The 16,652-nt window shown below is 35.3% G+C and overlaps 2 protein-coding genes and 1 long non-coding RNA gene across 3 annotated transcripts in view; 2 read left to right on the plus strand and 1 right to left on the minus strand.

Moving 5' to 3' along the window:
* Positions 1-16,652, plus strand: part of LOC128173862 (transient receptor potential cation channel subfamily M member 2-like) — a 409,575-nt gene that overhangs the window by 220,731 nt on the left and 172,192 nt on the right. The gene's annotated exons all lie outside the window — the stretch shown is intronic.
* The window catches only part of LOC128171260 (uncharacterized), an 88,586-nt gene that overhangs the window by 11,454 nt on the left and 60,480 nt on the right, over positions 1-16,652 (minus strand). The window contains exons 9-13 of the mRNA XM_052837015.1: positions 16,185-16,252; positions 12,456-13,203; positions 2,754-4,397; positions 2,197-2,265; positions 497-706 (exon numbers count right to left, since the gene is read on the minus strand). Of these exons, the coding sequence (XP_052692975.1) occupies positions 497-706; positions 2,197-2,265; positions 2,754-4,397; positions 12,456-13,203; positions 16,185-16,252 (2,739 nt within the window). The remainder of the gene's footprint in view (positions 1-496; positions 707-2,196; positions 2,266-2,753; positions 4,398-12,455; positions 13,204-16,184; positions 16,253-16,652) is intronic.
* The window catches only part of LOC128171264 (uncharacterized), a 40,728-nt gene that overhangs the window by 9,887 nt on the left and 14,189 nt on the right, over positions 1-16,652 (plus strand). The window lies entirely within an intron of this gene.

The following is a 16,652-nucleotide window of genomic DNA, read 5'->3' on the forward strand; positions in this document are numbered from 1 at the left end:
TATATCCCATACAATCACGCGAGAACTGTCATGGCTGCTGAAAAAGACGACTGGTAATCATGCTTATGTGTTTTATCTGGTTTTGTCTAAAGGAAGTCAAATATAAAATCGAAATTGTTAGACCGAAGTCAGTCACATTAAAAAATTAATTTTGCACCATTACAGAGATCCTGTGGAATTGTAGCCCTCTCCAGTAAACATCAAATATAAAAAATTGGAGAGGGCTACATTATTGCAGCTATGCGATACTCGGACTACTTTAAGCAATTGCTTTTGATCAAAAACAAGCAACCTGGACCAAAAACAGTAGAAATCCCATTCATAATGCACCATCAGAAAAAAAATCATCAATATGTAACACTAAATTGTATAACTTAAATGCTATGGTTGTATGACAATGTAAAAAATAGAGCAATTCTTCGTTTAAATATTGAAACTTCTTCATTACTTTAATAACATTTTTTTTTCAGTTTGAAGATATATCATAATGACATACCTTCTAGCATTTTCAAAGTATTTTTGACTGCAAGCCAAGCACTTGAAGTAAAGTACTGCTTTGCCTTTTTTTGGAGATTTTTGTCAAGAAGTAGTGCCTTCTTTGATGTCAATTTTTTTACATCAACCGTGACTTCCTTTTCTTCTACTTTCTTGCTAAGATCAAGTAACTGAAAAGTTGAAACTTCCTCTGCCATCAGACCAAGAAATTCTGCAAAAAATAAAAAATGAGGCCCAGGGGCCACATCACTTACCTGAGCGACAATAGTCTTAATTAATCAAATCAACATTACGGTATCAAAATTAAAATATCTTGACATTTAAGTACAGTACAACTTGCTCAATTTTTTTTTAAAAAATCTACTGATTTTTATCCACATATTTTTACGGTTAATTCCAAGCCCCTTTTGTTGTTTAAGTATTTGTAATAAGATTTTTCTCTATTATTACATCCCCCCCTTTGTTGCCCCACTTTTCTCTAGGAAATGATTTGATAAAACTATAATCTGCACAACCTGTGCTTTGACTGCTTTTTTGACTGAATACTTTTCAAGAAGATTTTTAAAGATTTTTTACTATATCGTCCTATGTAAAAATTTGACCCCCCCCCCCCCCCCCCAAAGGTGGCCCAATCATATCCTGGAGATCATGATTTGAACAAATTTGAATCTACAGTATCTTAGGATGCTTCCTCACAAGTTTTTCTGACCAAATATTGAAGAAGATTTTTAAAGATTTTCCCTATACATTCACATTTAACCTACCCCTGGGACCATGCTTAAACAAACTAAAATCAGCACTATCTGAAGATGCTTCAACTCAAATTTGAGCTTTTCTGGCAAAATAGTTTTTAGGCAGAAGATAAGAAGTAGCGATTATTGCTATATATTTCTATGTAAAACTTGAAAACCCTATGGTTGCCCAACCCTACCCCGGGGACCATGATTTGAATGAACTTGAATCTACACTACCTGAGGATGCCTCCACACACATTTAAGTTTTTCTGGCCTAATAGTTTATAAGAAGATTTTTAAATATTTTATATTCCCATGTAAAATATATCCCCCCCATTGTTGTCCCACCCTACCCCCGGGGACAATGATTTAAACAAATTTGAACTTTCATTAACTGAGGATGCTTTCATTCAATACAGTTTTCTGGATTATAGTTTTTCAGAAGATTTTTTAAAAATACCAAAAAAAATTAATAATTCTAAATGATCTCCCCTTTAAAAAGGGTGTGGCCCTTCATCTGAACAAAGGTGAATCCCCTTCACCCAGTGATGCTTTGTGCCAAGTTTGGTTTAAATCGTCCAAGTGGTTCTGGAGAAGAAGATTAAAATGAGAAAAGTTTAAAACAACGACAATACCAACAACAATGACAGACAATTGACAAATTTTTATCAGAAAAGCTCACTTTAGCATTAAGCTCTGGTGAGCTAAAAAAAAAAATACCCCCCCCCCAAAAAAAAAAAGAACATTTAAATTGTATTTGACGATGCACTTGGTTGTTCAAAAGATTACTTTAATATATTTTGGGCAGCTAATTTTTTTTATATTTTACACACAAAATAACTGAAAAGATTCTTTTAAAAATATTCACAAAAAAGCAGATCATTTCTCACAAAATTCTGTGTTAAAGAATAGTTTTTGTTTCATTGTTCCTAATTTTGTTTTAAAAAAAGAACAAAACTCAGCAAACCTTCTATTGCATCAATTTCTTCATCATTGACACCAGAGTCAATATCTCTATTTGGCAAATCAGCTTCATCTTAAAACAAAATTGAAATGGCAAATAATTTTGGGCAAACATGCTTTTACATTAAAAATCTTTCCTGCAAGAAACAGTTACTGTAAACCAACTTTAATTCACGTGAAAGAAAGTTTCAGAACTGCGAGAGCCTCGCCGTTGCAAATGCTTCTCGCTGCTAACAGTACTTGTGGTATGGTTTTAATAACAACCCGGGTCTGGATATATTTTGGTTGCAAAAATTAGTCACATACCAATTTATCTCCAGTACGTCACGAAATAAAGTAATCGCTAATAAAATTTGGTTTACAATAGCTAGTGTATTGCCCCTGCAAATTTGGCTACATTAAAATTTAGTGTGTTTAGTACTTCAAGTACATGTTCTGCAACTGTTGCAAAAAATCATTTTTTTTTTTACCTTGAACTTGCTTTTTTAATGTAGAGGAAACTTGTGTACATCACACCGATAATCTAAATAAATACCTTTAGAGAATGAATAAATCAATTACCTTCATTCATGGCATCCATTTGACCAAGAACTCTTCCAACATGTGTAATTTCTCTCACTGCAGGGGGGCATTGATAGATATTTTCATTAATTGTCTCAGAATGTCCCATGTGCTTATAAAATAAGTCACGGTCACGTGCTGCAACATCCAAAAGAGCATATTCTGTAGCAACATAATGCCTCATACTGGTAGCATTCATTCTTTTTTCCAGTCCTGCTTCCTGGCACATTCTATTTACACAATCCCAGCCAACTACATGGCCCATGGAATTTTTAGTATTTGGAAAAACAAAATTGTTGTTAGGGTTAATTCCTACTGCTCTCCTAACTTCAACATCAACTAAAACATTCAGTGCTTTTAAGCAGTCGGTTGGGATTATGACTGGGACAAGTTTTGCAATTTTGGAAGCATGGAGATAAGCTATTTTAGTATCACATAATAATTTTTTTTCAATGTCATCCTTAACAAAATCTATCCTGCTCTTATCTACCCATTTGTCACTTAAGGCATCTTCTAATTCAGAAATAACCATCCTACTTGGTTCTCCCCCTCTTCTTGCATTGAATAGAGTTAGTCTTGATACAAGAGCATCTCTTAACTGACAGAAGTCTGCATTTTCTAGCAAGCAATACCCATCTCCTGTCTGATCCTGGATAGTTTTCTTTGTGTGGTCTCGAAGTTTCACAATGTCAGATTTACTGGGAAGCTTGACGGGTGCCCTTAGTTCGGTAAGTCTTTTGGTAATTATAGATTCTTCTGCATTCTTGAAGAAGGATGACCATGATTTGCTGAGGACTACCATATAGTTTCCAAGATCAGCTGCTTTTTGATTTTCCTTTCTTTTCAGGTAGTATACATGCATAGCATCACACACATCTTTCACCAGGTACTTCAATGTTAGCTTTAGACCATTCTTAATTTTGTTGCTTTCTTTGTCTCTTGTCATGTTTCCAATAGCTTGCTTCAATTCCTCATAGTAATCTATATTAAACATCTCACTGCAACTTTCTACAACTTTCTGTTTTCTATCTGCCATAACACTTTTAAATTCTAAAAACAAATGAGCCAATCGTCTCAGCTTTGAATTTAATGACAGCCTTTTTTCAAACTTTTTACAGCTTCCCTGCATGTTTTCATAAAGAAAGTAACCGTAGTGTTTGATCCAATTATCATTTCGTATCAAATCTCCATAGTCAGAATCCCTGAAACTTTCCAAAACCTCTTCCTTAAAATCTGTGGTGAACTCCGAATCATCCACTAAGCTTCTTGTAGACAATGATACAGGTGTATTGGTAGATCCTTCAGCTCCAAGACATTTCCTTATATGTTTATAAATCTGTGATGTACTGAAAAACCCTTTGCATGTTGAACAAGCCTTCAAACTCTTCTTTCCTTGGTTTCTTTCTCGGATAAGGTTGGTCATGTCCACATCACGAGACTTAAGCAACTGGTTGTTTGCCATAAAAATGCCCTCTTTTTTCATTGTGTCAAAGGCTCTGTCCCTGAGATCTTTGGGAAGCGTTAGGGCATGCTTCACTTTTTCTTCTGTTTTGTGTTTTGACTTGATATGTTCTGTTAGTCTGCCTTTCACTTGACCACAAAATGGACATGGTCTTTTTGGTCTTGATTTCCCTTTGTTTTTCTCTAAAATAGATGGTCAAACTTAGTTATCAATACAGCTAAATAAGCAAGGGAATTATAATTGATAAAACAAGAGGCCCATGGGCCACATCGCTCACCTGAGCAAAAATGTGCATGATAAAATCAGCTTCATGGAGTCATAATAAAAATATCTGGACAATGTGGTATAATACATGTACATGTAGATCCTGTATAAAAAAAAATCTGTTTCCCCCTGGATTTTCTTATGTTGATAATCAAGTTCCTTTTCTAACTGGATTATTTTATAGTCACATATCACATTCAGCATTGCAGTTCTCAAAAAAAACCTATAAACAATTGTTTAAATACAGGTTATAAACCTACATCAAACTCTGAACCCCTTGTGAGGCAGAAAAATCATCATGGGGCCAAAGTTCAACCAATCTTAGACAAGTGAAAAGCTGTGAATGTGACAGCAGACCAGGTTTTCTTTCAGTAAACTGTAACCATAATCCATGTCAACCCTGAATTGATAAACACTACCTACTGTATCCAGTGAAAGGGAGAACCCTATATGCAATATTTTGTCAAAAAATGAATAACCTCAAAAGCTGGTATTTTTTTCATAAAATATCAGAAATCAAAATCCTTGCAATATGCACACCTCTGATATATGTACAATTGATCTACAAACGACTTCCTATCTTGAAAACTGTAAGAGGAGTTACCCATACAATGAGGGTACCCTTAATTTTGGCAGCCGCCATTAACACACCCACCATTTTTACCATTTTAATATCTGGATTTCTCCGTCGGAAAACCCAGTTAAAAATCAGTGATGTGTAAAAATGCTTGCATTTAAGTAAAAGCATATAATAACAATTCATCTTTTGTGAATAATAAAAATGTCTTCCTTTGTACAACTGGATTCCAAATGTGGCCCCACCTTACTCCTTAAGAATTTTATTTGAACAAATTTCTATCTACACTATCTGAAGTTGCTTTCACTAAAGTTACAGCTTTTCTAGACAAATGTTTTTTAGAAAAAGATTCAAAAATATTTTTATATACCGGTATATTCCTATGTAAAAATTTGTCCCCCTCCCCTTGTGACCCCATCCTACCCCCGGGAATCATGATTCAAATAAACTTGAATTTTCACTACCTGAGAATGCTTCCACACAAATTTCAGCTTTCCTGGCCAAATGGGTTTTAAGAAGGAAGATTTTTAAAGATATACTCTATATATTCCTATGTAAAAATGTGTCCCCCCCCCCATTGTGGCCCCACCCTACCACAGGGGGTCATGATCTTCACCACTTTGAATCTACACTACCTAAGGATGCTTCCAAATAAGTTTCAACTTTCATGACCAAATGGTTCTTGAAGGGAAGATTTTTAAAGATTTACTGTATATACTCCTATGTAAAAAAAGTTGACCTCCCTCTGTGGCCCTACTATTTCATTTAGGATCATGATTTTCACAACTTTGATTCTACACTACCTGAGAATGCTTCCATATAAGTTTCAGCTTATCTGGCCTAACGGTTTCTAAGAAGAAGATTTTTTAAGATTTACTCTATATACAGCTTACTCCACTTATATTGAAATCGCTTATTTTGAAATTCCGCTTATTATGAAATAGAAATAAATCCCCTGTTTTTGCCTCTCATTTTCTTTGCATTGATTTAACGGATATAATGAAATCGGCTTTTTTGAAATATCGCTTATATTGAAGCCACTGATCGGTCCCCAAAGGTGATAATTAGTTGTTTTTATAACGGTAATATATATTGAAGTACTCCCTGGCGGCTGTCGTTACAGTTGGTGACAGTAATTATAAAAGACTGACCGGTTGATATACAAAGGTGTGAATTGATAGGTTCTCATCATGTGTGTTTTTATACTTCTTTTAAATAGTAAAATTTATTCACTGTTGATTTGTTTGTTCTTACGTATACAGATGTATTGACGTAATATGGAAACCCCACAGGAAAAAAAAACTGATCTTCGGGCACAAAATACGAACTAGTTATGGCTATGGATAAAAGGACAAAGCCTAAATTGGAAATAGCTTAGAATTTTGATATTATCGCGAGTACACTTACGATGATATACAAGCAGCGTTCAGCAGTATTTGAAGCGTTTGAGACTGGTGATTTTCTCTTAAACGTAAAAGAATGCGATCGGAGGTTATGATGAGGTTTAAGAAAGTAACAAAATGAAACTTACAAAACTTACGGATATAATTTTAATCAAACTTTCAAGGACTAATATTCCATGTAATCTGTTCACTGTAATAAATAAATGATAACCAAATAATTTGTTCAGGTTTGGTTTTCTATGCTTACATCGGGACTGAACTTTTAAAAATGGCGGCTTCACGTCAGTCAATTTCGCTTATATTGAAATACGGATGTATTGAAATAATTTGCAAGGTCCCCTGAATTTCAATTTATCCAGAGTAGGCTGTATTCCTATGTAAAAAGTTGATCACCCTCCCCCCCCCCCCCCATTGTGGACCCACCCTACCCATGGGGGTCATGATTTTCACAACTTGGCATCTACATCCTCTGAAGATGCTTCCACATAAGTTTCAGCTTTCCTGGCCAAATGGTTTTGGAGAAGAAGATCTTTAAAGATTTACTCTATATATTCTTAATATGTAAAAAATTCAACCCTCTATTGTGCCCCGGGGGTCATGATTTTTACCACTTTGAATCTACACTACCTTAGGATGCTTCCACATAAGTTTCAGCTTTCCTGGCCAAATAGTTCTTGAGCGGAAGATTTTTTAAAGATTTACTGTATATACTCCTATGTAAACATTCGAACCACCTTTGAGGCCCCACCTTACCCCCATGGGTCATGATTTTCACATCTTTAAATCTACACAATCTAAGGACTGGCCAACACAATTTTCAGCTTTTTTTGGTCTTATGTTTCTTGTGAAGAAGTGTTTTTGAAAATTTCTTGAAAATTTTCAATAATTCCTAATAACAGACCCTGAAACCTGCTACTACACCGCTAAAACGAACCGTACCGTTCCATGCAAGAAACGAACCGTACCGTTCACAAAACGAAACGTACCGTTCACAAAGCGAACCGTACCGTTCACAAAACGAAACCTACCCTTCACAAAGCGAACCGTACTGTTCACAAAACAAACTGTTCCGTTCACAAAGCGAACTGTACCGTTCACAAAACGAACCGCTCCGTGCAAAAAGCGTGCAAGATAATTTATGCAAGACCAGCCTCCAGACGGACAAAAAAGCATACCGTACCGTGCAATAAGCGTGCAACTTCCATATACGGCTTATTGACCTAATGTCTTGCAATGAAAACGGACGGAGATTATCGCTGACCAGATAAGTTGAATATTTTGCTAGATTTTTTAGACAGGATAAGATAACACATGCTAAGACTTATGTCATTCTTATTAAAACAGTTTAAAAAATATTTCCTTTCTTAGACCGTAATCATTTCTTTGGTTTTCGACAAAACTTGCATGGCCGATTTCTTAGACACTGTAGACTATTGATGTTCACACAATTTGTGGTAATACTATCTTGATTGTTTTTATGAAATGTTTGAAACATTGGGTACATACTTGACTTTACTGCTTTACTGCTTTATGTGATTCTCAGGAGAGAGAGAGAAAGAGAGAGAGAAAGAGAGAGATAGCGATCGTCACCTGAGGCGTTAAAAAAATAGCATATGTTTAGAAATAAATACATTATGGTTAAACAAGGGTTGAAATATATATATATAGATATATATAACTTTATTATACTTTCATGTTAAATACTGAAATCTGATTGATTTAGACCCAGTTGATAATCCGTTCTATTACCCTCAGCGTTAGCAACACACTTGGCAAAGGGTAACATTACGAATTGTTACATGCGCCTAAATGATGCACGTACGGTTCGCAGTAGAATTCAAATCATTCCTATAGAAAAGCAGTTAAGTTTTCTTTAAATTGACATTCAGTATAATAAAATAAATAGTGCCTGTTTGGGAGGATAACAGTTGAAATTGACACCCCTCGAAAACCATTCTCAACCTCGGGGTGGCAATTTCAACTGTTACCCTCCCAAACAGGCACTATTTATATAATTATATCCTTTTCAAATTAAAAAAAAATAAGAATGATGTTGTAATTGACAATCCGATTAAAATGTCGGGAGCTTGCCTTAATGTCTTATTTACTGTAATCGGAAAAACCCTTTTGATAGAACACCTTTTGATTTGTTAATTAATTTACAGTTAAACTTTAAACCAATTGAAAATGAGAAAAGAAAACATTTTAGATCATGTTTTTAAATATAATGGGTGTGCTGTAGTTAAATGACAACCACATAATACCGGTGACTCGAGTGATTTGTACTTCGGCCATTTATGTAGCAATAAATAAACAAAAAAATCACTCATGACATATGATAAATTATAAATCAATACATGTACAAAATCATAGTAAATTAAATGCAAGCATTGAACGAAAAAAAGTATACGCATTCCATAAAATAACTTTCAACTTTGTTTTCCACTTAGCTGGTAATGGCGTCGTGATTTCACATGAACAAAAATCACTCGTGCGATACAGATGTGCAGAAGCTGATCAGAAACACAGCAGTGTCTTTCATCTTTGGTTCTATACATAACAATTGTTATTGTCTGAAACCTATAGCTCAAACTCAGCATTCAAGCCTGTCAGGTGCATCAGTATCATAAGACGCACCATCCATGGAAGTCTGGTGTAGTTAGGACAAGTAATAACTAAGATATAATCATCAGAGGGCACCTGTTTCAAAAACTTTAACCAGCTCTAAAAACCCTAACCTCCTCCAGCATCCGAAACCTATGGCTCAGATTCAGCATTCAAGCCTGCCTGGTGCATCAGTATCATAAGACGCTCTGGTGAATTTAGGACAAGTAGTAACTAAGATATAATCATCAGAGGGCACCTGCAACAAAAACTTTAACCAGCTCTAAAAACATTAACCTCCTTCAGCATCTGTAACCTATAGCTCAGATTCAGCATCCAAGCCTGCCTGGTGCATCAGTATCATAAGACACACCATCAATGCAAGTTTGGAGAAGTACGGACCAGCAGTAACTTAGATATTGCTATCAAAGGGCATTTGCAACAGAAACTTTAACCTGGTCCAAAAACCTTAACCTCCTCCAGCATCCGAAACCTACAGCTCAGATTCAGCACTCAAGTCTGTCTGGTGCATCAGTATCATAAGACACACCATCCATGCAAGTTTGGAGAAGTACAGACCTGCAGTAACTTTGATATTGCCATCAAAGGGCACATGCAACAAAAACTTTAACCTGCTCCAAAAACCTTAACCTCCTCCAGCATCTGTAACCTATAGCTCAGATTCAGCATCCAAGCCTGCCTGGTGCATCAGTATCATAAGACACACCATCAATGCAAGTTTGGAGAAGTACGGACCAGCAGTAACTTAGATATTGCTATCAAAGGGCATTTGCAACAGAAACTTTAACCTGGTCCAAAAACCTTAACCTCCTCCAGCATCCGAAACCTACAGCTCAGATTCAGCACTCAAGTCTGTCTGGTGCATCAGTATCATAAGACACACCATCCATGCAAGTTTGGAGAAGTACAGACCTGCAGTAACTTTGATATTGCCATCAAAGGGCACATGCAACAAAAACTTTAACCTGCTCCAAAAACCTTAACCTCCTCCAGCATCCGAAACCTATAGCTCAGATTCAGCACTCAAGTCTGTCTGGTGCATTAGTATCATAAGACACACCATCCATGCAAGTTTGGTGAAGTAAGGACCTGCAGTAACTTAGATATTGCTATCAAAGGGCACCTGCAACAAAAACTTTAACCTGGTCCAACAACCTTAACCTCCTCCAGCATCTGAAATTTAGGACTCAGATTCAGCATCCAAGTCTTTCAAGTCCATATTAAGTAGGTCCAGATGCATCATCCATGCAAGTTTGGTGAAGATAGGACAAGTAATAGCTTAGATACAGGACCTGCACCAAAAACTTTAACCAGGTCCGGACGCCGACGCCGACGGTACAGCATAAGCTCCCACTGACTTCGTCTCGGTGAGTTAAAAAAACAAAAGAACTGATTGTAGATATGTACACAAACAACTACACGTAAGACTATCGGCGCGTGGATCCATAGGACAATTCAGCGACTCTATACATGAGGGATTTTCACACATATTAACTTGCGATAAAAATATCATTTACCGGGTACATTAATGTACCAAAAAACTGATTAATTATATTGTAAATAGTTGAATGAGATAATAACATTTTGCAAGTTCATATAAGCACAAACACAGCTCTTTTGATCTAATATGTGTGATGTGAAAAAACGTCAAAATTTTAACCATCGAGATCAATGTGAATACATCGTCTACTGTACAAACTTTTAGTCATTGTGTTGAAATCGTTGTGAAAACCATGAGTCTAAAGTAATTGAATTTCATACAAATAAAAATCTAATAATTCCAAATGGTTTGCACAAAATTACATACACTCTATGAGAGAGAGAGAGACTCTGATCGCAAGTACATGAGTTATGTTTAATAAGTGTTCCTATTTGAAATTATTCAACAATAATTTACTTCCGACTTCATGATTATATAACTCATGTACTTGCAATCAGAGTCTTTTTCCCTCGTATTATTTTTGTTATTATCTATCATAATAATTACATTTATCTAAAATTAAATACTAATAATCACAGACTAATCAAAATTAAAATTACCCCCGCTTCCCGGTTGTCACTGAGTACACGTTTCACGCAACGTATCAAAAACGGGGGAACGGATGGAAGTCCTGATTTTAAATAGATCGATTGAAATACTTTTGTAATATATCATATAAATAAAGAAAAATTCTTGTCATGATTACCACTTTGCTGAAGTATATCGGACAAAAACTAAACGCAAATATATCAAGAAAAACCAAAGCGTTCAGGCCACGCTTACCTCATAAATAAAGCGCGCAAACAGTTCACAATGCGTGCAGCTATTTTTAGCAAAGCGTACCGTGCAAGAAGCGTAACAAACCGAACCGTGCAACTGGTGTAGTAGCAAGTTTCAGGGTCTGTATCTTCCCTTGTAAAAAGGCGTGGTCCTTAATATTCACAACTTTGAATTCCTTTAGCTTAAGGATGCTTTGTGCTAGGTTTGGTTGAAATTGGCCCAGTGGTTCTCGAGACGATGTTAAAAATGTGAAAAGTTTACACACAGACAGATGGACGATAGACAAAATGTTATTAGAATAGCTTACTTGAGCTTTCAGCTCAGGTGAGCTAAAAATGTTGGTCTTGATGTTTCATCAATAAGATACTTTATGTTTATTAAATGGCATTCATGTTTCGGCCTTTGTTGATTTAAAATCTTAATACTGTTTTAAAATCTTGATCATTCCAGGGGCCCATGACCTACATACCATTTGATGCTTCTTAACACAAAGAACGTATATAGTTTGGGGTGGGGTTCTAAATGGATTTTGAGATATTATGGCACTTCCTGTTTCAGGAGGGACAGAACCACCCCCCTATGGTCATAACCTATATACCATATGATGTCCCATTACACAATGAACAAAAATATATATGGTTTAGGGGTGAGGATGTCAACAGTTTTTGACATATTAAATAATTTCCCAAACCTGGGGGTTGGGGATGACCCCAGGGACTTTATCTAATGTACCATTACATATTGCCCATAACACTCAATATATGCATCTGAAGATGCCATGTCAATATCTTTAATGATTTTTGAGTTATAACTATTTAAAATATGATGTTCAAATTTTTCCATAGGATTCAATGTTAGACCCCACTCCCATTTGACCCCCCCAAAAATATGGTTGACCGACCCAAATAAAAAAATTTAAAACAGGGCGCACAACTATGCAGGTCTATCATATCCTAGATTCTATACAATTATGTTCAGAACGAGAAAGAAGAAGAAAATGAAGAAGAATCCGTACAAAAAAATACATGTAAGTCTCCAAACTTTAATTGGGAGACGTAATTACACATGCTTTTCTTACTCGACAGTTCTTTCATAAGAAATAGACACTTACTTGTGTTTGTCAATAAATCCTGAAAATTTTCCTGCATGGGTAACTCACGGGCATTTCCATGTTCAGGTTTTGATGGACTTGGTTCAAATTCAAATGCATCTGAATTCAACAAGTTGACAAAAACAGGAAATAAGTCTATCTGCTCTGCTCTTTCTCCAACATTACTCTTAAGATATCTTATCATATCTAACAGAGTGTCAAAATAAAACAGACCAGCAAAGCCATTGGGATCAATGAAACCAAAAGGGTTTCTAGAATGAGGATCAAATATGCAATATTGTTGATTTTCCCTCTTGATGATTGCTGTGCATGATCCAAACATTCTAAGAATGAAACTTCGATTTGGCATTCTTTCCAGAGCTGTTCTAACAGTGCTATCAATTTCTGTAGAGAGAGCAAAGGTTGCTTCTTGCAAAACTCCAACACTAGCCTCTATTTTACATCCATCAATTTGACAACTTATTTTTTCAGGGATTTCATCAATGTCTATCCTTGATTCTTTTCTACCAAATGGCCAGTTTTTCTTCTTGAGAACACTAAGGTGAAGTTTATCACCTTCAAGAAGAACTTCATCAATAAATCCAGAGTTCCAGTTGTCAACTGATTTCACATGAGAAGCAACTATAGCCATTAGACTATTGCTTGTACATTGAGAGCCAGCAGCTGCATGTCTAAAGTACTGGTCAGAAGATTGATGGAAATGACCCATTATGGCCAATGCACAAAGGTTCTCTACATCCAGTTCATTCTACAAAAATTATATATGTGTTATAATTAAAACAGTACAGTTAAAAAATTCTGATGCTTACAACATTTTTAGTTGCCCTAATATTAAAATTCATAATCCCCTTGTGCTGTTCAATGGGAAGGGGATATAGCATGATTAGCATTGCTACTGTGTATGTTAGTGTTTTAGTGTGTATGATATTTTAAGTGTTTATGTTCAATATATCATGTCTCAAGGGAATGCTTTTGTTATAAAAGCAACAGTTATAAGAACTATAGTACCGGTAACTGTAGATTCCTAATTAAACACGAGGAATTAATATCCGCGTAAAATCTCCTTTACAATATAAGCCTTTACAAGTCAAAGTTCATGGAATTTTCCTGAATCATTGACATTTAAATGCATTACACAGACATTTAAAATGAGTAACGTTCCTCTTATCTCCCAAATGTTCATGCAATAAATTATAATTTTACTAAAAAAAATAATTACAGCAATTTGAATCTCTTTTCTTTTGTTTGAACAGTTCCACAATATATGCTATCATGGTAGCAAGGGACAGTTTCGGATAAAGTAACCGTCAATATTTTTGTATAAAAAAAACTGTCCCGTGCCACCTTTAAAACTACATGGTATTTTCAGATTTCTCATTTCAGTGTAATTTTGAGTGGATTTTGTACCATAAGTAATTAATGTATTTTCTGAAAATGGATGATTTTTTGGCTATAGATGTCATTACATGATTTATTAGCAAAAATATTCAAGGGGAGTAACTCCCTCTTAAATGTGTAGAATGACCACCACTAGAGTAAATTGGCTTAGAGAGTAGGTATTTCCTATCCTGATGACAATAAATAAGCTTAAGTTGATTACTGAGATAAGAATAAATACTTTAAAACAGTTTTGATCAATTGAATCATTAAATTTATGAATTTGCAGCCATTTTGCTGTCTGATTTTATGAAATAACATTAAGCCACCTGACTTATATGACCCAAGTTTTTAAAACAGCATATTTTTATTTCAAATGAACTTTACATGTAGACAAATGCAGTTATCAAAGTATACAATATGTCAAAAAATCAAGTTTTTGCTCCTTCCTATCCAAAAATGATATTTTAGATGTATTTACAGAATTGAAAAAGCCACCCCCTCTTTCCAATTGACTCCATTACCATTACATGTAGGATATGTAAATGTACATTTGACCTTGAAATAACATCTGCTATGATAATTCTTCTTGAAAGGATCATAAAAAACAATATATTTTTACCATTTGATTGTATATATGCATCAAAAATGTAGAAAAACATGTAAAATTTGAACATTTTTCATGGAATTCTCATCCGTCCCCAGGTACCTGGGTGTGGTTGAATTTCATTTTAATAAAAGGCAGACATCACACTTGTAGATCTTACAAATTTAGCAAAGTGAAAAGGAGGCTAGAAACCAGAATATATAAGATATCCACTAAATATGATAATAGGCTTACTTTTTCATGAAAACAAGAAATCACATGTATGGCGGCATGTCTTTTTGTGAATAAAAATGCTACAAATCATCCATTTACCAAAAAAGATCAATTTTAAATATCAGTGATGGTTGTTTTCAAGTATATGCGAGAAATGACTCAAGGAAATTGCCACAAGTTTTATAAAATTAGGTTAAAGTGTTCAAACTAATGCTTCTTGTGAAAATCAAAAGATAGGGAGAGGGTATACATGTAATGGTATTTCTAAGTGATGTGATGCTTTTATCATGATAATATCAAGTAGATGTATGTAGTTTTGAATAAGGTTTCTTTTTTAAGGAGGTTGAACAACAGTTGACCTCTAAAAGATTAGGTAAAGATGCTTTATTTATGGAGAGCCCTATGAATCTGTGTTAAATAGAGGAAAGTGGAAATGGTGGGTTCACTTAAATTTCTTAAACCTCAATGGAATCGGCAATATGTGGTGTACTTTTTCTCAGAATAACATAAGCTGTTTAATTTTGAGACATGATGACTTTTCCGAGAATGTTAGTGTAAGTTAAAGGTAGCAAGGGACAGTTTCGGATAAAGTAACCGTCAATATTTTTGTAAAATTGAGAGTTGCTGTACTTGAAGGCTTATAAGTGTTGCTTGAATTCATGAAATGATTTTTAATGATTATTATTAGCTAGAGGGGTGTCTCTTGTTGAAATTGATATCCAATATGTAGGCCCCATATGTTAGGTACATGAGAATCAGAAGTAAAATGCGAAACCTGCGGCTATGACTCTTGTAGTGACTTTACACAGTGAAAATGCAAGTTACAGACAGGAGACAAAATAACATGAAAAGTAGGTGGATGGGACATTGTAAACTATACACCGGTAAGTTTCTGACAAGTGATGGTGCAACATGCACGCGGTACGGAAGGTCAACCCTTTGCAGGGAATTAGCTGGGGGAGGTCTAGAAAGGGTCAAAATCTCATAAAAACCAGTATGTAGAGAATTTTACAGGTTTTGACTAGTAATTTTCTTCAGAAAGAGTGAATTAAAGGTATTTGTGCTGAATGGGAACTGAGAACATTCTAGTTACAGAGTTCCGTAGACACACATCCCCTGGCTACAGTGAATTGTATCAAAAAAACTGTCCCCTGCCACCTATTGTGACATCATTAAATTGCTCTCAGGAGTTTTCATTTAGCAAGTGCTAACTCCTGCAAAAAAGAGCACGAGGCTGCCGAAGGGGAAGAACATGACATGGAAATAAGAAGTTTTACTGACCGTGCATGTGACTGTCTAGAACCAATCAGATGAGGTGTTACATAGAATTATTATAATGAGGTATAATAATCTGACTGCATCATCACACTGTAATAGTTTTATCAATCTAATTAAGCTTCACTTTTTTTAAGAAAGGGGGAGGGGGGGGGGGGGGGACTGAAGTTTGTGTCTGCAGCTATAACAATGTCAGTTCACATCTAGGTTGTTTAAAATTATGTTTACTTTGTTAATTTCAGGTAGTTGCTACTTACTGTCTCTATTATTGGTTCCTCAAAACAATTATCAGAAGAACAAACTTGTGCAGTCCTTTCCTCATTGACTGAAAAAAGAAAAGAAATGGGGAACTTTATAAGTGCTATATATCACTTAACTGTAATTTAAAACCCCATATGCAGATAATTAGGTCTCGAAAAGGTACCAGGTATATATCTGCATTAGAAGGGAAGTTGACATCTCACACCTGACATATTTTACACCTGACACATAATACACCTGCCATATCTCACACCTGACACATCTCGTACTTGACATATCTCACAATTTACACATCTCAAACCAAACACAACTGAAACCAAAAACATCTGGCACCTGACAATAAAAAAATAAAAGTTAACTAGAGCAAACCTCTTTGCAAAGCAACGTTAATGCCGAAAGCACTGTAAATTCCTAATTAATTGTGTGAAATTCATATCCGCGTAAAATAGCAAGAAGCATCCTTC

Source organism: Crassostrea angulata, chromosome 2, assembly GCF_025612915.1.
Source record: "Crassostrea angulata isolate pt1a10 chromosome 2, ASM2561291v2, whole genome shotgun sequence".
In the NCBI taxonomy this organism is placed as follows: Eukaryota; Metazoa; Mollusca; class Bivalvia; order Ostreida; family Ostreidae; genus Magallana; species Magallana angulata.